General features: G+C 56.3%; 5 protein-coding genes across 5 annotated transcripts; 3 read left to right on the plus strand and 2 right to left on the minus strand.

Moving 5' to 3' along the window:
- Window positions 1–3,315: 3,315 nt before the first annotated feature.
- B0T15DRAFT_568731 (major facilitator superfamily domain-containing protein) lies at window positions 3,316–6,061 on the plus strand. The gene is made up of 7 exons (XM_062870781.1): window positions 3,316–3,510; window positions 3,627–3,879; window positions 3,947–4,104; window positions 4,163–4,191; window positions 4,274–4,858; window positions 4,953–5,006; window positions 5,236–6,061. The coding sequence occupies exons 1-7, from the start codon at window positions 3,466–3,468 to the stop codon at window positions 5,945–5,947; spliced, it is 1,836 nt and encodes a 611-aa protein (XP_062718798.1). The 5' UTR covers window positions 3,316–3,465; the 3' UTR covers window positions 5,948–6,061.
- Window positions 6,062–6,101: 40 nt separating this feature from the next.
- Window positions 6,102–7,478, minus strand: B0T15DRAFT_261401 (uncharacterized protein). Its single transcript, XM_062863336.1, has 2 exons — window positions 7,310–7,478; window positions 6,102–7,220 (listed from the first exon to the last, which is right to left on the minus strand). The coding sequence occupies exons 1-2, from the start codon at window positions 7,392–7,394 to the stop codon at window positions 6,250–6,252; spliced, it is 1,056 nt and encodes a 351-aa protein (XP_062718799.1). The 5' UTR covers window positions 7,395–7,478; the 3' UTR covers window positions 6,102–6,249.
- A 2,910-nt stretch (window positions 7,479–10,388) lies between these two features.
- B0T15DRAFT_261431 (uncharacterized protein) lies at window positions 10,389–11,981 on the plus strand. The gene is made up of 2 exons (XM_062863338.1): window positions 10,389–11,575; window positions 11,648–11,981. The coding sequence occupies exons 1-2, from the start codon at window positions 10,672–10,674 to the stop codon at window positions 11,689–11,691; spliced, it is 948 nt and encodes a 315-aa protein (XP_062718800.1). The 5' UTR covers window positions 10,389–10,671; the 3' UTR covers window positions 11,692–11,981.
- B0T15DRAFT_261429 (uncharacterized protein) lies at window positions 11,946–13,498 on the plus strand. The gene is made up of 3 exons (XM_062863337.1): window positions 11,946–12,697; window positions 12,802–12,865; window positions 12,958–13,498. Exons 1-3 carry the CDS (start codon window positions 12,271–12,273, stop codon window positions 13,427–13,429), a joined length of 963 nt encoding a protein of 320 aa, XP_062718801.1. The 5' UTR covers window positions 11,946–12,270; the 3' UTR covers window positions 13,430–13,498.
- Window positions 13,499–18,135: 4,637 nt separating this feature from the next.
- B0T15DRAFT_495591 (uncharacterized protein) lies at window positions 18,136–20,172 on the minus strand (the record flags this gene model as incomplete). The annotated part of the gene is made up of 8 exons (XM_062867112.1): window positions 18,136–18,626; window positions 18,712–18,779; window positions 18,881–19,272; window positions 19,359–19,426; window positions 19,500–19,536; window positions 19,591–19,775; window positions 19,850–19,985; window positions 20,044–20,172. The coding sequence occupies 8 exons, from the start codon at window positions 20,170–20,172 to the stop codon at window positions 18,136–18,138; spliced, it is 1,506 nt and encodes a 501-aa protein (XP_062718802.1).
- Between the last annotated feature and the right edge of the window lie 201 nt (window positions 20,173–20,373).

Below are 20,373 nucleotides of genomic sequence, written 5' to 3' on the forward strand. Positions count from 1 at the left end.
CTGGAGGTGCGTCGTCGGAGAGAGCGAGGTCGGCGACACGTCTCGACTGGCGCGCCGCGGCGGTTCCTCGTGGCTGGACACAGACACGGCCGACTCGCCCAGGTCGTCAAAGTTCACGGTGATGAAGTGGCGGTTGGGCAGGGAGAAGGGGGATCTGTTGGCCTCCTCTCTGCGTTTCTCGTCAAAAAGCTTCCGGAAGCGGTTGGCGACTAGTTGAAGTCGGAATAAATAAAGCTTAGTACTATGGTCACGGGCTTCGGCTGTCTGTTGGTGCTGGGTTGTGGAGGAAAGGTTGGGGGGGAAGGGGGGGAGAGGAAGAAAACTGATTAGCTTACCACTCGAGCCCGTCTCAACCAGGTGCCCGCCGGCGTCCTCGACATGGCTAAACTCTACGGCAAGGTACCGCAGGTTGGCGAAGAAGTCGTGTTCCAAGGCGAAGAGCTGAAGAGACCTATGAGAGGAAACCGAGACCCTCTTCGCCTTGGGTTTCTCGACGGACTGTGAAGTCCTTTTAAAGATCCCCGACAGCCCTCTCTTCTTCCTCTGCTGCGGAGGCGAGCCGGGCGCCTGACTTCCGCCACTAGTATCCCCCAGCTCGTCCGTCGCAGCCGTACTACTGCTCTGACTAGTGGCCCGCCCGTCACTGCCGGCGGCGAAGTCGAGATACACCACGCGAGGATCCTTCCCGCCCGTACGCGCGGTGGGCACGAAGCGGTGCAGCTCGCACTCGACATGGCGGTTGGAGTAGGCGCCGAAGTTAGTCACGTTGAACGAGAGCGAGTAGCGGCCCTCGTGCAGGCGGCCGCGCCGCCCGCGCCACAGCTTGAGGTCCTGGGCGTACGACTCGCGCTTCTCGTAGCGCGCCTCGCTGCGGTCGGTCCAGATCACGTCGGTGTCGAAGGTGCCGCCGTCGACGAGGTCCTTGTCGCGGACGTGGCTTTGGAAGACGCGCCGGGCTTCGGGTGAGACGAAGTAGCACTCTGGGATGATTCGGTCGTAGCGGATGGTGCGGGAATGCGATCCGTCGTCTGGTCGCCAAATGAGGTGGTGCTCTTCGCCGTCTTTGGGATAGGGGAAGGTGACGTGCATCGTTCTGCGCTGGGAGCTGTGCAGGGTTTCGGGGAAGACGTCTTTCGGGACTGTGAGCAAGGGGGGACATGTGCGGGTTAGCGAGAAACGGCATCCCCACGTCGAGAGCGGTGTGTGAGATATGTGGGGTGACGGGTTTCCCTTACAGATATGCTCCAAGACACCGGGCGGTCGTTCGGCTGTCCATATGATCTTTGCCATGGCACCCGAGCGGTCAACCCTCCACTCCGTAAGCTTCAAGCTCTCGTTGACCAGGGTCACGTAGACCGTTGCCCGGTATAAGTCGGGCAGAGGAACGGGACTGGAAGGAGACTGAAACACGACGGGAGTCTCGCAGGGGATTCCCAGCGGCGTGGTTGCGCTGGACGGAGTGGGCAGCGTGAACCTGCCTGAGCTCGGTTGGGTGAGCATGAAAATGTTGGGGGATGCCGACAACGAGTCTGGCCCGTCCACCAATAATACCGAATCCACCGTCTGGGCGCGTCCAGGCCGCGGGAGTCCGTAATGCACCGACGGCGCGGTGGCGTTGATGACGGCGCCGGCCCGGCTCCATGCCGGTGCTGCCAGCAGCCGGTCGATGGGCAGCGAAGTGCGCGACGACTCCGGCAGGCCAGCACGCGCGCAGAAGTCATTCCACACACCAAACATCTCGGCGTAGACGCCCGAGAGGTCAGGCTCGCGGGAGGCTCCGGTTCCCGTTAGCATGGACTGCGTTGACGCTCTGATCTCCCGCCAGTACCGGTTGTTGATGGACCGCAGTCGCGCGAACAGATTCTCGATCCATGTCGGGTCATAGCCGGGCGCATGGTGTGTTGAGTTGGTCAGGGAGGTGTCGTTGTTGGCGCGGTTCCTGCAGCAAAAGGGACAGGAGGTCCCAAGTCAACACTCCCCACCCTCCCAACAAACGGATCACTGCATCATCAGAACAAAGAACAAGAACAAGGGTGCGCACCGCATCGAGGTCATGAGAAAGGCAAGTAGCTTTACGGTCTCGAGCTCCAGAGCATCGCGCAGCTCCTTGGCGCTCTTGAGCTCAAAGGCGTGCAGCCCCGTCTGCCACGTCGTGTCCCAGTGGCGGCGCAAGCGCTCCGTCATGGACGAGGCATGATGCTCGGCGAGGTAGTCCTTCTTCAGCGAGCGGTACCTCTCGATGAAGTGGTTGCACTCCTCGAGCTTGCGCTCAAAGGTGCGCTGCAGCGCCGGCGGCATGCCATCGCCCTCCACGGCCGTCACATCCTTGAACACGGTCGACAGGTAGTTGCACGTGTCCACAAGCTCCTGCACGCGCCCTGGCGCGCTGTCGTACTCGCTCGCGAAGCTGGTGTAGATGTCCTTGCACTTCTTGATAAAGACGAGGATGTCGTTGACGCCAACGCCAGGAGCGCTCATGACGCTGCCAAAACACTTATAATAATGTCTTATTATATCGGTATATCATACAAAAGTAATAAGGGAAGGATAAGCATCGAGTGGGGTGCAGATCGGGAAGGACGACAAAAACCGTCACCGAGGGCCCGGATCGTCGGACACTGGGAGGCTCTGGGAAACATGCCCTCCTTCCAGAGTCCAGGCCAGTCGACTGCGAGGTACACGTGTCGAGGGCATGGCAGCCTTGCGATGCATCTCGCTTGCATCCGTGGGACGCTCAGTCCAATAGCCCCGGCGGCAAACTGTCTTCCAAGCAGAGGGCGCGTTGACAGCACGTGGGGGGCGTGCCGTCCCGATTTGGGACAGCGGAATTTGCACGCCTCGCCGGGGGCTAGACCTCGATCGGGAAATGGTGCATGTCTGCGGACGGGGGTGAAGATGGCTAAAATGCTGCAGGGCGCTCCAGCAGCCAAGTTACATAGAGAATGGGCAAGCTGAAAACAAAAAAGGGGAACCGGTGTGCTGCGCAAGCACCACCCAGCTTCGCGTCCTTCCGCGGCCGGGCCCGGCCTGATATGGTAGGCGAGTAGCGCTTATGGTGCTTGAGAAGCGTCCGCAAGGACATACCGAAGCACGACACTGGGCTCACCGAACATGGGCCTGTTATGATGTTATCCATACCTGTGCTGACACAAGCCCTGCACTAACGGGGTCCAGTCCAGACCCGACGGCCTCGCACCTACACGTGTAGTAGTGGGGTGGCGGGGGCTCATCCTCAATGAAGATGCTAGTCCAGCTCCGGGCATTGCGGCTGAGCGTAGGGGCAATTTAACCTTCTACTCACCCCAGCCCGTGTTCTAGAGAGCCTCGCGGACGCCTCCGGGATGCGGCTCAACTGGAGGCCATTATGGTCCCCAGGCCGTCCCGTCTCATCTGCGGTTCGTTCGGTTCGGTCGATCCCCTGACAAAAGGTGTTGTAAGGTACCCCGGATCGTCCCTCAGCACACAATGGGATCGGCAGCGTCAAGACCGCAGATCCCGGAGAACTTAACGGTATGGCGTTGCGTCTATATTCTGGTTTCGCGGATGGGTTCAAGTTTCAACTTTGTCGGTACACGTACTAGTAGCAAGTACGTGATCCAACTGACGCTTGCACGCACCTTTATTAGACTCGGCAGCAGAAACGGCGCTTCATCCGCCGGGCCATCGACTCGTACGGCTTCCGATGGCTCGTCTTCGCCGTCGCGGCCAGCGGCTTCCTGACGGACTCGTGGAACCTGTTCGCTACCAACGCCATCCTGCCGTCGCTGGCCTTCGTCTACTGGCCTGAGGAAACGAACGGCTGGCGGGAGTCGCTCATCAACTGCATGACCCTGGGCGGGTCGCTCATCGGGCAGCTTCTGTTTGGCTTCCTCGCCGACAGTTAGTAATCGCTCATCCTCATTTTTGTCCCATGTATAAGCTACAGCGTCGACTAACGAGGAACTAGAATACGGCCGGACGCGGCTCTATGGCATTGAGCTCGTGATTGTTGGATTCACGACCATTGCGCTGTCGGCGAGCTCCACGGGCTTTGGGAATTCCATCGCCGTCCTGCCGTGGCTCGTGGCGATGCGGTTTCTTATGGGCGTGGGAATAGGAGCAGAGGCATGAATTGTGAACCGGCCCGAATGTCTTGGGATCCTTCGTCCTGACCGGCTTGCAGTATCCGCTGTCCGCTTCCATCTGCACAGAGTAACCGCCGCCCCCAGGCAAAGTCCCGCCGGTATTTTCTTTGAGGCAAAATGTAAAATGCTGACAACGGTGTCGATCTCAGATGGGCCTCTACCAAGGCCAGGGCCAAGATGATGGTGGCCGTGTTCCTCATGCAGCCGCTGGGGCAGCTCATCTCCCAACTCGTTGCGCTCGGCGTCCTGCTCGGCTACAGCAGCGGCTACAACCTGCAGTCCTGCCACGCGCCGAGCGACGACAACGGCAACTGCGGCCGCGTCGTTGACAGCATCTGGCGCTGGGTGGCGGGCGTGGGCGCCATCCCGGCCCTCGTCGCCATCATCTTCCGCTTCCAGATCGACGATCCCGGCCTGTACGACCTCGACGTCCGGGACGAGGGCACTCGCGCCGTGCAGAACACCATGCTGCTGTACCGCTACCGCCGCGTGTCGACGCCGGGGCCAAACCCCGATGATGGGCACTATGCACGGCCCGAGATGCAGGAAGTCGGCCCCGATGGCCTGGAACAACACCCGCCCGTCGCCAACGGCGGTGGTGCCCTACAACCGCTCCATCGGGACGGGGAGCTCCCCAGACAGTTCTCGCGCGAGGACATGGTCGATTACTTCGTGGTGCAGGGCAATTGGCGCAGCCTGGCCGGGACGTCCATGTGCTGGTTCCTGCTCGATATGTGAGAGAGTTCTTCCCGTCCGGCCTGTTACGTAGACCGCACTTTATTACTCCTTTTTTTATATACTGACTAGTATGTACCCCCAACAACGAAGTGCATTCTACGGTCTGGGGATGGGCAACCTTTCCACGCTCGCCAAGCTCTGGACGTACAAGCCGAACGACAACAACAACAACAACAACAACAACAACAACAACAACAACAACAACAACCACAACAACAACAACAACAACAACAACAACAACAACAACAACAACAACAACAACAACAACAACAACAACAACAACAACAACAACAACAACAACAACAACAACAACACAACGGTGGCGCACAACCACAACAACGTGCCGAGTTGGAACCCGAACGCCGCGCGCCAGCAGCTTCGAGGCGCTGCGGGACAACGCGGTGCAGAACCTGATCACGGTGTGCATCGGGTCCGTGTCGGGCTGCGTCATGCTACTCCTGCTGATCGACTACGTGCCGCGGCGGCAGTTCCTGACGTATTCCTTCCTCTGGATGGCGGCGCTCTTCCTCGTCACCGGCGGCAGCTTCTTCGCCGTGTTCCACAACGACCTGCACGCCGTCAGCATCGTGCTGGTCGCGCTCTGCCACTTCTCCTTCAACCTGGGGCCCAACACGCTGACCTTCGTCATCCCCGCCGAGCTGTTCCCCACCCGCTACCGCGCCACCTGCCACGGCATCGCCGCCGCCACGGGCAAGCTGGGGTCCGTCATTGTGCAGGCCAGCCTGCCGACCTGGACCATCGACGGCGTGCGCGTGGCGGATGCGAATAGTTCCGGCCTGGGCTGGGTGTTTGTGGCCTACGGCTTTGTCATGGCGCTCGCGACCGTGTTTGCCTGGGCGTGGATCCCCAGCTTGCAGTACCATCGCGGCGGCGCGGACGGGACGGGGCCAGGGACGCCGACGACGCCGACCAGAGGAGGGGCCGGGCTGCGGTTGCCGAGCAAGACGCTGGAGGTGCTGGGCGAGGGGGTTGTCAGGGCGGAGGCGGATGGTGAGGTGGTGGGCCTGAGGAAGAAGGTTAGGCGGTGGGCGAGCAGGTTGGAGCAAGGCCGCGAGTCGAGGTAGGAAAGGCTACCTTAGGTGTGGTGCGTAGGTGTTTTGAGTATGGCAGCATTGTGTAAGGCCGCAAACTGGAGATTATAGAATACGCCGCGGGAGGTCCCTACGTTGTACTGGTACTAATTCGTATCATCTGCAGCGTATTATACGATATGATATAGTATATATCTCGCAATGGTCATCCTCCCTCAGTCACTACCATCCTAGCATATCCCGACTCTGGTGCGACATATTCAACCACGTTCTCAGTATTAAACCCAACAACCACTTCCGATCCATGACTCAGACAGTCGTGCCCGCATGCAGACCTAGGCGGCAGGGACACAGACGACATTGTCGAGCTTGAAGTAATTCTCCCCCCTCGAGGACGCGTCCTGGGCGCTATAGGCCATAAACTCCAGCAGATCCTCGCCCATGGAAGTATAGTTGAACTGCGCCCGCCAAGTCTGCCACACCTCGGGCTGTCCACGCATGAAGGGAGTCGCTACAATGGCGCCGTTCACGTACACGTAGAGCGCGGGCAAATGGTTCATCGCACTGAGGACGTATCTCTCAAACGCCCACTCGAAGCTGCAGCTGTAGTTTGCGCCGCGGGTCGCAGACACTGTCGTCCGGACCTGGTGGAGCGGGAAGGGGCCCGTCTCGCGGCCCCCGCCGTCCATGGGCCCGAGCCGGAGGCAGAACGACGAGTGGGATCCCGGGCTGACCACCTCGCCCGTCGTGTTGTCGGCGACCGTCCACCCGTCGAGCGTGCCGCTCTCGAACCCGCCGTTGGGCACGATGTTGGGGGTCTCCGGGGTGGATGTGGCCGTGACCGTGGCCGTGGCCGTTGTTGTGAGGCTCACCGCGGCGTTTGTCGTCGGGACCGTGACCACGCTTGTCACGACCGTCGTGGCGGTGACCGAGGTCTGGACTGTCGCGCCGGCCACCGTGATGGTGGTGGGCAGGACGCCGATCCGGGAGCACGCCGACTGGTATTGCTCGAACGACCGGCAGTGTCCGTGAGCATAGGGCGGGATTTCCGGTTTCTTCTCGGATGCCTTGGCTGCTGCTGCCCTGACGAAGACGACACTGCCGCTGCTGGCTGGCGGGACTGTCTGCGTGGCTGTGACGGTCTCGACGACCGTTAGTGTCTGTGCCACCGTGGTGGTCTGGTCGCGGACCAGCGTTTCCGTCGATGCCGTGACTGTCTCGACTGCCGTGACTGTGGTCGTGAACCGCAGATAGGCCTCGCAGTCGGCCGTCCCGTTCCGGCCAGCATTGGGGGTCTTGGCGACGGCTTGACAGAGGAAGAGAACTTGCGTTAGTCCAGAAGCCGCATACACTCTCAGACGCATATTGCATGAGGTAGCATTGTCAGTTACACACCTCGAAGACACTTATCGTCCACGCAACCAGCGAATACGCCCAGAGGGGCGGTGAGCCCACAGACGAGGGATTCGATGAGCCTCATTGTCTTGGTTCTCCTTCGTCGAGGGCTGAGGCTAGGAGTCAGGTCTTCAAGGTCGCTGACTGCGAGAGGTCGTTCCTAGAGCAAATAGGGCCGGCCATCCCTCATAAATAGTAGTATGTCGGCAGCATCGGCACATGCGCACCTCACCACTCGGGTGGTCGCCGATCATCATCCCGCATTCTTTGCCAATATTCCTACGGTATCCCACCCGTCTAGTCTATAGTGAGTTAAGCTTGTCTCGCTGGCTTTTTCTCTCGGATCCGCTCCGGAAAAGCCCACGAATAGATCGGTGGGGTGAGGAGCAAACAAAGACTCCACTTGCCTGATTTCCGTCCGCCAAGCAGCCACCACCCAGCTGAACTTCAGCTCAGCTCCTGCGGCTTTTCGATCATGTACGATTCCTTTCAAGCAGCTCATCCCGGAAGTTCCGGACGCGCCGACCGAAACGGGAACGGCCCGCAAGCGATCGATCGATGGTCTCACCACGTGGTAGGTACCATATTTAGGACCGTCGAACTGATGTGCGCCTTGACTAGATCCTGGGTTTGTACATATGTGCGCGGGAATTCGTTGTAGTACTCATAGCCGTTATCCCCATACCCGATGGCTAGTTAGAGGCCTATTTAACTGATATTGCTCGGGGGGCTGTGCAGGCGTTGCTAATAATAAGCCTCTCTGATAGAAATGAGAAGCTTATGAGTACTAGTACTAAACTAAAGTCGGTCAGTCCACCTGTCGTGACTGCTTAGAGACCTGGATCACGTACATCACACAAGACTGGATCACACATTGTACCACTCAGCCGCGTTCTGAAAGTGGGAACGCCATGCGTTAAGTCGTTCTCTGACTTTCTTTTTCACCTACTAGGTATATTAGTGTCTCTTTGACTTGCCAGCTAGCATACCTGCAGTAAGCGTGCGCAGGAGACCCGACAGACGAGAGCACGAAAGCCAAGATGGCGAGAGGTCGGTGATGAACCTTACAAAGTTGTTACGATGGGAACATGAGGACGATTTCCTAGCCTGCTCCATCAGACGCAAAAAAAGGTATCGATTGTTGTAACGTATCTTATAAGCGAGCCGGCCATATAAGCGAGCCGGCCACTTTACCCGCGACGCGTCACTTCCGCGCTTAAAACCAGATTTTCTTTACAACCTAACATGTCTTCTTCTTCGTACGAGGCTAGGATAAACCTAGCCCTCGAAGCGATACAAAAAGACCAAAAACTAAGCATAAGGGCTGCAGCGAAGTACTACGACGTTCGACGAACAACCTTGCAAGACCGACTAGCGGGCCGGCCTATACGACGCGACACTACGCCCAACTCGCGCCGGCTCACCGATTCCGAAGAGAAGGCTCTTGTTCAGTATATAATTGAGCTATCTGAGCGAGCTTTTCCGCCGAGACTGCGTGGTATGGAAGATATAGCCAACCAACTGCTACGCGTATGCGACGCGCCCCCTGTCGGCAAGCTCTGGGCGCATAACTTTGTCAAACGCCAGCCAGAGCTCCGGACGCGTTATACGTATAGATACAACTACCAGAGGGCCAAGTGCGAGGATCCGAAGGTTGTTGGCGAATGGTTTGCCCTTGTGCAGAATGTTAAGGCCAAGTACGGCATTGTAGATGATGATATCTACAACTTCGATGAGACTGGGTTTATAATGGGCATTATCTTCCCGGGTATGGTGGTTACAACCTCGGATGGCCGTGGCAAGGCGAAGCTAGCCCAGCCTGGCAACCGCAAATGGGCGACGGTGATCCAAGGCGTCAATGCCCTTGGCTGGGCTATCCCTCCGTTCATCATCTTAGCGGCGCAGTACCACCTCGCCAACTGGTATCAAGAGTGCAACCTCCCGGCCGACTAGCGTATTGCAACCACCGAGAATGGCTGGACTACTAATGCGGTAGGCCTTGATTGGATCAAGCACTTCGACTACTATATAGTGCCTCGGACAAAGGGTAAATACCGGTTGTTGATCCTCGATGGCCACGAAAGCTACCACTCGACCGAGTTCGAGCTCTATTGCCAGCAGAACAACATTATTACGCTCTGCATACCTCTATATTCCTCCTACCTCCTCCAGCCACTTGATGTTGGCTGCTTTGGGCCGTTGAAGCAGGCGTACGGTCGCCAGATTGAGGACTTGGTACGTGCGCATATCAACCATATAAGCAAGCTCGAGTTCCTTTGTGCCTTTCGCACAGCCTTCTTTGCCTCTATCATCAAGAGGAATATATAGGGCGGTTTTACAGGGGCTGGCCTTATACTATACGATCCAGAGAGGGTGCTTTCGAAGCTAGATATCAAGCTTCGTACACTAACACCCCCAACCTCACGGCCGGGCACTGTACAATCTTGGGTCTTCCAGACACCATACAACCCTTGAGAAGCCAAGACACAGTCAACGCTTATCAAGACTCGCATTGCCAATTATCAAAATAGTTCCCCGACTTCAATGTTGGCTGCTGTGGACCAGCTTACCAAGGGTACAATGGCTATAATGCACCAGGTGGCCCTCCTTTAGGCAGAGGTGTCTTCGCTCCGCAAGGCTAACGAGGCGCTAAGCAAGCGCCGGAGAGCCAAAAAAACACGTGTGCGGCTTGGAGGATCACTTACTGTGCAGGAGGCACAGGAGGTGGTAAGCCAAGGGGCTGTAGGTGGGGAGGAAATGCAAGAAATACAGCTGGATGGTAGTGGTGCTGGGGGGGGTCGTACGAAGGTTCGGTGCTATGGTGTGTGCGGCAAGCCTGGCCATAATGCCCGCACTTGCCAGGAGGGTGCAGAAGGGTCTGATTCATCTGTTTCTGATGTAATTATTGTTAGTTCCTAGTGTTGTTGTTTTGTGATTGAGGATATTGTTGGTAGTGTAGTGGAGAGTGGCCGGCTCGCTTATATGGCCGGCTCGCTTATAAGATACGTTATTCGCTAAAGATAATGAATGATAAGTGGACGTAAGTGAATCAAAAGCAATTGACCCCAGAATATACATGGGAATGGCCTTTTCCCAAGAAACTGACATGTTAAGTTCGAGTCGGTTGCACGAGTCTAGTAAGCCCTCTAGAGGGTCACATGGAGCTGCTCAGCTGAACCTCCTTGAGGGTGGCTGCCGGCAGGTCACCTGCATTTTGGCAATTTGGCATCAACCCCCGCGATTGCATTCCAATTTCCACCCTTAATCCCACCTGTATTCGTTATTTCTGCCAGCGCCGCATTGTGCAACAAGGGACCGACCTGAGTTTACGCAAGTGTGTGTTGATTCTCAAAAACATTCGGATGGCTAGCCACGATCAGGATACTGCGCCGACCGTACATCCGGACAGGGCGGACGAGGCCCCAAACAGAACGATTCGCCTTCGGGAGCCGCCTCCACCACGACCTATCGCGAAGACCACTCGCGTGAGAACTATCGCTGCGAGCTTGGAGGCCGGAATGTTCTCTCACAGAGTCCGAGTATCCCGAGATTATACCTCTACAACCATCACACGCCCGTGCGCCCGGTCAAACACCCATGAGACTATCCACACGTCGTTCGCCACTGTCATAGGATCCGGGGAAGAAGCGGTGGAGACCAGGCAGACCCTAAGGACCAAGAAGGCGAACGAGGGATTCCCCGACAAGGACTACATCGTGGTTGGAATGTGGCAAGACGAACGGCAGCGGGTTCCGGAGGAAGTCATCCTGCCAGTTCTGCCACCAGCTGGTGGACACCCTCAAGACGGACATCTGTTCAAGCAGATCAGAAGGGCTGAGCGAAAGCTACGACCCTGGGGTCGAAGGCTCCTCTCGCTCAAGAGAGTCGCCGGTTTCGGACTGTACCGGTGTGTGCCTTCTCACGGATACCACATCATGGATCCCGTCGACAACCGCACCCAGCGCATCCTGAACGATCTATACCGCGACTACTCCGGCACGCACGACCCGGGCGACCGCTGGCTTACATGGGTGAGGCAGGAGCTGAACGCGGGTGTCCTCGATCCAGAAGTTGGGGAATATGCGCTTCGCCTGCTGCTCCGATGGTCTGCCACCAAGATCGTCTTCTGGGTCATGAGTCCCGTGGTGCTGAGCCTGGTGATTGCCTTGTGGTACATGTACAGACCGCGAGGACCGGAGGCGGATGAGGTGGCCGTTATTCAGACGGCGTGGACCATCGCTTCGTACATCATCACTGCCGCTGCACGTACGTCCACAAACAGGCTGCCGGGTGTCGAGCTCCCAGTTTGAGTGCTGAGCTGATCTTTTCGTGTGACAGTGGTTGTTGCTGGTCTGGGCACGGTCACTCAGCTCGGTGATTAGTGCTAGCACCAGCAAGTGGGCAAACGTCCAACCAAAAGTACCTTGGCATCCTTTTCATAAATGACAAGCCGACTTTGGGTAGCCAACAATAACATGTTGCCGGCTCTGACGAGGCATTCATGTGATTCTTCAGACGAAGGAAACCTGGTATTGGAGGTTGGCCGTCCCGGAAAACCACCTGCGGCTGAGTGAGAGAGGCCGGACACCGTTCAAGTCACATAATGCTAAGAGTGGGATGACTGCTCATGCGCGCTTGCCGTGTGCTGTGCTGCCATCCGGTGGAAGAACTCTGACTCCACGTTTCAGCAGCCAGCCTCTTGTGACCTGGCATTGTTGATGAAGGAGAGCCTTCTGGAACTCACCATCCATCTCTACTTTGCCAGGTCGCAGGTCATGAGCCCCCCCAAAATGATTTACGAGGGGGTATTAAAGATAGAAGTCTGATCATCTGGGAGTTCACGCCATGAGAATTCCACTTCTGCTCCCGCTCCGTACATCATCTTGCTTATTCAACATCTACTAGGTAACTAGTATTCTTCAAAACCCGCCCGCTACTGACCGAACACTTCATAGCGCAAGATGCATCGGCCACGGATCCTCAACGGCCTTCTCAACCTCGCCTTCCTCGCTCTTGCCTTTCCCACCCTGGTACACGGCACGAAAACGCGACAAGACATGTGCGGGCTCAGCATGCATGCGCGCGACTTCCCCGACCGAGGCAGCTTCTCAGCAGTGGAGGCTACCTTCACGGTCCCGCAGGTGGCTTACGACCCTGCCTACGACCCTGCAGTGACCGGGAGGCAGCAGGATAATGCCTCCTACTACCCCTACGTGAACAGCTGCGTCGCGCTCTGTTGCGGCGACGACTGCTCGACCCGTCTCAGCGCCGGCGTGCAGGCGTTTTCCACCTTGCCCGGGGTAAATGAAGGGGGAAAACTGGTGTTCCAGATTTCACCGGTGTTTGCCCCGGAGACGTTACCGGAAACGAAAGGAGATGAGCGATTTGGTATGTACTAGTACTAGTAGTAATCACTGCTTCCCCCAGGCGATACGTATCGTACTACGCGGCACCGGGACTGATCTAGCTGGGCTGCTTTGTCCGTCTCCTAGTTTTCAACAGCTCAGATACAGTTCGGGTCCGCTTGGAAATCCTCGAGCCACATCTGGCGCATATGTGAGTTGGGACCTCGAGAGGTTGATGGTTGTGCTGGATCACGGCTCAGTGACTCAAGCTGGCAAATGACCTACTAATTACTGCCGACGCAGCACCTTCACAAAGTACCAACCAAGCGACAACACCAACCACACCGTCAGCATTGAGATCAGCATCTTCCAATCCCCAGCGGGCGATCCCATGGCGGGAATCTCCACCGACGGGTTAGGCGACAAGGATTTGAACTGGTCCTCCCACGGAGAAGAGGGAGCGCCGACACCGACCTTGTGCGGCGACTCGGCGTGGTGGTACGTGTCGGACAAGTTCGACCCGGGCGAGAAGGCAGCGCGGCCCGAGCGGCTTCCGCGCTTCTCGCCCGTCCTGATCGCCAACCACGGGCTGGAGGCGACCAGCGAGCATGGCACGACGGTTCACTGGCCCGCGAACCTAATGTGGAGCAACGGCGCGCGGTTCTGGAATATGGTGCGTGACGAAGGGGGGAAGACGGAGGAGATGTGCAGGGTCAGGGGGTTCATCGATAGTGGCATGGCCATGGTGCAGTCGTCCAACCCGTGGATGGTGTAGGATATCACCGGAATCAGATATGGGGGGGGAAATAGGATACTGGAAGACTATCAGACTCACAAGTCCCTGACTGCCATATGCTCCGGTTCCTGATATGCAAGGTCTCTCAGTCCCACAATCTGCCCGTCAGCTCGCCCAGCAAGGGTCATCAATATGTAGTACAGACGCAACTGACTCGCCCGTGGACCCGGTAGATCCCTAGCGGTGATCTGTGGAGAGATCGGGGATCTCCAGCAGCTGGTCAGCAGCCAGTCAGCACCCGGTGGCGGCTCGCATTCCCCGCCTTTCGTATCGTCGTGGGAACTAGGAACAGCCCTGCATGTTGGGCGAATATCATATGCACGTGTAGTCCGCAGGTGCAGCATGCCGCTGGGGCCCGGCAGACACTTAGTATTTGCTCCGCCGTGTTTACCAGCACTCCTGCAGGCTGTGGACGCTGTTTTACGCCTTTTCTAAGACAGGAATGGCAATACGTTATAGCGACCTCCCCGGTGTCATATGTACCTACTTCCGGGTGGGTATCCGTATACAGATACCTGATTTATATGTACGTAATACTAACCCTGCACTGTCAACTTGTGCTAAGGAGGTTTATTGATCCATCTGCCCGTGCCACGCCTGCCCTCGTGCTGATCTTCCTATGTTGTCAAATATTGCATGCTTATTAGCCAAGAAAATGCAAAAAGCTTGGCTTCGCTTGGGCATCGCCGAGCCCGAGTCAAGCGATCTGATCGCATTGCAGAGCGACAAGGGGTGCTTGCAGGCATCATCATGCCGAAATGATGCCAATATGAATATCCGGTAACGTACATTATCAGCGAGCGGGACATATCAGCGAGCGGGACACTCTCCACTACTCTATAACAACTACTCTCAATTGCAATGCAACAACACTAAGAACCAACTACAATTACGTCAGAAACAGATGAATCAGACCCTTCTGCACCCTCCTGGCAAGTGCGGGCATTATGGCCAGGCTTGCCGCACACACCACAGCACCGAACCTTCGTACGACCCCCCCCAGCACCACTACCATCCAGCTGTGTTTCTTGCATTGCCTCCCCACCTATAGCCCCCTGGCTTACTACCTCCTGTGCCTCCTGCACAGTAAGTGATCCTCCAAGCCGCACACGTGTTTTTTTGGCTCTCCGGCGCTTGCTTAGCGCCTCGTTAGCCTTACGGAGCGAAGATACCTCTGCCTGAAGGAGGGCCACCTGGTATATTACAGCCATCATACCCTTGGTAAGCTAGTCTACAGCAGCCAACATTGAAGTCGGGGAGCTATTTTGATGGTTGGCAATACGAGTCTTAATAAGCGTTGACTATGACTTGGCTTCTCGAGGGTTGTATAGTATCTGGAAGACCCAAGATTATATAGTGCCTGGCCGTGAGGTTGGGGGTGTTGCTATACGAAGCTTGATATCTAGCTTCGAAAGCACCCTCTCTAGATCGTACGGTATAAGGCCAGCCCCTGTAAAACCACCCTGTATATTCCTCTTGGTGATAGAGGCAAAGAAGGCTATGCGAAAGGCATAAAGGAACTCGAGCTTGCTTATGTGGTTGATATATGTGCGTATCAAGTCCTCGATCTGGCGACCGTACGCCTGCTTTAACGGCCTAAAGCAGCCAACATCAAGTGGCTGGAGGATGTAGGAGGAATGTAGAGGTATATAGAGCGTGATAATGTTGTTCTGCTGGCAGTAGAGCTCGAACTCGGTTGAGTAGTGGCTTTTGTGGCCATCGAGGATCAACAACCGGTATTTGCCCTTTGTCCGAGGCGCTATATGGTAGTCGAAGTGCTTGATCCAATCAAGGCCTACTGCATTGGTAGTCCAGCCATTGTCGGTGGTTGTAATGCGCCAGTCGGCCGGGAGGTTGCACTTGGTATACCAGTTGGCGAGGTGGTACTGCGCTGCTAAGATGATGAACAGAGGGATAGCCCAGCCAAGGGCATTGACGCCTTGGATCACCATCGCCCATTCGCGGTTGCCAGGCTGGGCTAGCTTCGCCTTGCCATAGCCATCCGAGGTTGTAACTACCATGCCCGGGAAGATAATGCCCATTATAAACCTAGTCTCGTCGAAGTTATAGATATCGTCATCTACAATACTGTACTTGGCCTTGACGTTCTATACAAGGGCGAACCACTCGCCAATGACCTTCGGATCCTCGTACTTTGCCCTCTGGTAGTCGTATCTTCGCGAATAACGCATACGGAGCTCTGGCTGGCATTTGACAAACCGATACGCCCAGAGCTTGCCGACAGGGGGCACATCGCGTACGTATAATAGTTAGTTGGCTATATCTTCTATACCACTCAATCTTGGTGGAAAAGCTCGTATAGATAGCTCAATAATATATTGAACAATAGCCTCCTCTTCAGATTGGGTAACGTACATGATAAGCGAGCGACGCAGATAAGCGAGCGACGCACTTTCAGTGCGACGCGCCTCCTCTAAACTTTTCCACCAAATACCACCGCAACAAGCCATGCGTAGCCCCTCAAAAGAAGCCAGGCTTCTTTTAGCCCTCGAAGCTATCCAACAGAGCGAGAATCTCAGTATCCGGGCGGTAGCCAAGCTATACAACGTTCCAGAAGCAACGATTCGCCACCGGCGCAAGGGATGTGCTACAAGACGCGATGTTCTAGCCAACTCGCGTAAGCTCACGGATCTAGAAGAGAAGTCAATAGTTCAGTATATAACTGAGCTATCTATACGCGTATTCCTACCTAGATTAAGTGGTATAGAAGATATAGCCAACCACCTACTATGCGAACGCGATGCGCCCCCTATCGGCAAACGCTGGGCTTATAACTTTGTCAAACGCCAGCCAGAGCTCTGTACGCGGTATATACGCAAGTATGACTACCAGAGGGCTAAATACGAGGATCCACAGGTCATCAGCGAGTGGTTTACACTTATGTAGAATACTAGGGCTAAATATAGGATTGTCGATAACGATATCTACAACTTTGATGAGACTGGGTTTATAATGGGTGTTATCTTTGCGGGTATGGTGGTTACAACCTCGGATGGGCGTGGCAAGGCAAAACTAGCTTAGCCTAGTAATCGGGAGTGGGCGACTGTGATCCAGGGAGTCAACGCCCTTGGCTGGGTTATCCCTCTGTTCATCATCCTAGCCGCACAGTACCACCAGAGTAACTGGTACCGGGAGTGCAACCTACCACTTACCTGGCGCATTGTAACCACCGATAATGGCTGGACTACCAATATAGTAGGTCTGGATTGGATCAAGCACTTCGATTACTATACGGCACCTCGAACAAAGGGCATATACCGGTTGTTGATCCTCGACGGCCACGAGAGCCACCACTCAACCGAATTCGAGCTCTACTGCCAGCAGAACAACATCGTCACACTCTGCATACCTCTATACTCTTCCCATAGGCTCCAGCCTCTCGATGTTGGCTGCTTTGGGCCACTCAAGCAGGCATACGGTCGCCAGATCGAGGGCTTAATGCGCATGCATATCAACCACATCAGCAAGCTTGAGTTCCTCTATGCCTTCCGAGAAGCCTTCTTTGCTTCTATGACAGAGAAGAACGTACAGGGTGGCTTTACAGGGACTGGCCTTGTGCCATACGACCCAGAGCGGGTGCTTTCTAAGCTAGATATAAAGCTTCGTACGCCAACACCCCCAACCTCACGGCCCAGCACTACGCAACCCTAGGTCTTCCAGACACCATATAACCTACGAGAAGCCGACGCACAGTCAACGCTCATCAAGACTCGCATTGCGAACCATCAAAATAGCTCCCCAACTTCAATGTTGGATGCTATAGACCAGCTTGCCAAGGGTACGATGGCTGTAATGCACCAGGTGGCCCTCCTTCGGTCAGAGGTCTCTTCGCTTCGCAAGGCCAATAAGGCACTAAGCAAGCGCCGGCGTGCCAAGAAAACACGTGTGCAGCTTGGAGGTTCACTTACTATGCAAGATGCAAAGGATCTACTAGATCAGAACGCCGTAGGTGGGGAGGCAGTGCAGGAAACGCAGCCGGATGGTAGCGGTTCAGGGGGGGCTCGTACGAAGGTTCGATGCTGTGGGGTATGCGGCAGGCCTGGCCATAATGCTCGCACTTGCCAGGAGGCTGTAGAATCATCTGATTCATCTATTTCTGATGTAATTGTAGTTGGTTGCTAGCGTTGTTGTATTATAATTGAGGATAGTTGCTGTAGGGTGGTAGAAAGTGCGTCGCTCGCTTATCTGCGTCGCTCGCTTATCATGTACGTTAAGCTTCTTCGAATTGGCTGGAAGATCGCGTTGTATAGGCCGGCCGGTACGTCGGTAGCCGAGGGTTGAAACTGGCACGTTATAGAGCTTGGCCGCGGCTCGAAGGCTTAGTTCTATATCATTTTCAAGAGCTTTGAGGGCCAAGGTTACCCTAGCTTCCTTTGAAGTGGAAGACATCTTTAGATGTAGGAAAAACGCGTTGTTAGAGGTAGATGAGGAAGGACGCGTTGTGCCAAGAAATTAGTGTCCCGCTCGCTGATATGTCCCGCTCGCTGATAATGTACGTTACGGAGTATAGGCGGTCATTAAGCGCTCCTTGATATGACAGACCGAGGACTCACCACGCATGCGGACAAGGACCAAAGGCATAACCACGGAGAGCCAGGCAAGCGCGACAACCATGCAACGATATAATCAAGGACATTATAATTATAAAATTGGTCCCTTCTTGTCTAGCGTTTCCCCCTCCCAGCATACCCATGCCTCACACCCTGCCGATGCACATACCCCGTCGGCGGCGGCAGAGGACCGCTCTCCTCATCGCGGCCCGAACTCGCCCTGCCCTCCACCAAATTCGTGACACTCGCGGAGGAGCTCCTGGCATCATCGGCCGTCGTCGTCGACGAGTCGCCCTCCTCGCTGGCATATTTGATGCTGACCCGGTTCTCCACCGTGATCTTCCCTGCTCCTGCTCCCGCTGCACCACCACCAACCCCTCCTCCTCCTCCTCCATCAGCAGCATTTGTGGTACCAAGCCCGCCCGCGCTCTTCCGCGTGCCGGTGAGGTTCGAGACATGGTAGCCCATCTCGTAGCGCTGGCCCGTCGTGCCCATGAAGCGGGGCAGCAGGCGCCGCAGCAGGAGGCGGAAGGAGGGCAGGCAGGGGCAGATGACGCCGACGTCGAGCTCGATGCCTGACCAGAGGCAGATTTGGACTAGGTCTTCTGTTTTGGTTTTTCAAGGTTTGTTAGTTTGAGTCCTGCAGCTGAGAAAAAGGGAGAATTGAAAAAAGGTGGGGGAGAACTGAACTGGTTGGGTTGACAGCGCGGGTGAACTCGTTGATGGTTTTGAGGCGGACCAGGCTGATGATCATAACGCTGTTGTTTTTTGAATTTTTTTTTCTTCAGTCAGCATTACAATCCCCTTTTCCAATAAACGGGGTGGGGGGAAATAGAGCAGAGGCGAAGGGAGAACGCACGCAACACCGACGAAGAACATCATGCCGCCCATCAGCTTGCGCTTCCAGTGCAGGTTGAGGGTCAGCAGCTGCGAGAAGGGCAGGGCCAGCAGCCACAGGTCGTAGACAATGCCCGTGGCGGCGGCGACCCAGGCCAGGATGTTGGCGTTGCCGCACGTGCCGGCGTGCTCGCCGTCCCACTGCCACCAGAAGTGCGCGAGCGGGCTGCACTGGAAGATGACGGCGAACAGGAAGCTGACGTTGTAGACAATGTTGAACACGAACGTGGCCTGCACGATGCGGCCGAGCTTCTGGTCCGGCTTGGGCGGGAAGACGCGCATGTAGAAGAGGATGATGGACGCGCGGACGAAGAAGCGCGTGACGCAGTAGAGGATCATTTGCCAGTAGAACAGCTGTTTCGTTTGGAGAGCCGCGGGGTGTCAGCTGTGGCACTTCGGGTAAAGGGTTGGGCGGTGTATGTCGTGTGCTTGGGACTCACCCGCACGACTTCGGTGATGTCGTCGAATGGGACGAACCAGATATCGATCGACTGTCCATCCGTCACGGCTGCAGAATGCATTAGTTCTTCCGTCCTTCGTGCCGAAAGGCAGGGCAGGGCAGGGCGGAGCAGAGCACTCACACTTGATACTCACAGCACTGAAGGCCGCTGCACCGATCTTAGGCCTTGTCAGCACGTGGAACCTCCGGCCCAGTCACACAGGTCGACGTACGAAGCCAACAAAATTAGCTGCGTCGTCCCACCAGAAGTAGGCTTGGGTCAAGACGCGCGCAATGAGGCGAAGTATCACGGCGAAGACGGCCAGGCCGATGAAGGTGGAGTAGAGCGGGATCAAGGTACGGTCCCTCTCGACCGGGAGACCGACGCCGCAGAGCTGAGAGGTGAGGTTCTTGGCGGCTGTTTTTCCAGCGTCAGCGTCAACGTGAGCAATCCTCAGCTATAGACCCAGGTCGACCGGGGGAGTGCCGTACTGAGGGACTGCTTGATCGTGCACGAGGACGTGATGCAAGCCGTGGCAGCATTCTTGAGCGTCTGGTCATTGCAGATGCACGTCACGTTCGTCAAGCCGCAGGTCGACTGGCCCAGCGCAGTTTGGAGACATCCTTGCTGTTTCCACGGTCAGTCCGCCTCGGTTCATCGTTCCGGATCGTTCCACCGCACGTACTGCGCAGCTAGGGAGGGCCGCGTATGCGTCCAGGAGTGATATTGAGCCCTTCTCGGCGGCGGCAGCGGCATTGAACCCAGCGAGAAAGCACAGGCCAAGCACGGCGCACGTGTTATGGAAGGACCTCATCGTCAAGTCACCATTCGCGGTGGGAAGGCGGCCCCGTTCGGCAGGTTGGCTGGTCAGGACGGACGAGCAGAGATGAAGCTGTCGATGTCTACATATGGACCCAGCGGGACGGGCTGGTGGGAACACCAGGTATTTACGGAATTTGGGGCTGGCGAAACCGAGATCTCGACCCGCCGGCAAGGAGCCGGAGCCCCTTGCCCA

Source organism: Chaetomium strumarium, assembly GCF_033439665.1.
Source record: "Chaetomium strumarium strain CBS 333.67 chromosome Unknown B0T15scaffold_6, whole genome shotgun sequence".
NCBI classification, from domain to species: Eukaryota; Fungi; Ascomycota; class Sordariomycetes; order Sordariales; family Chaetomiaceae; genus Chaetomium; species Chaetomium strumarium.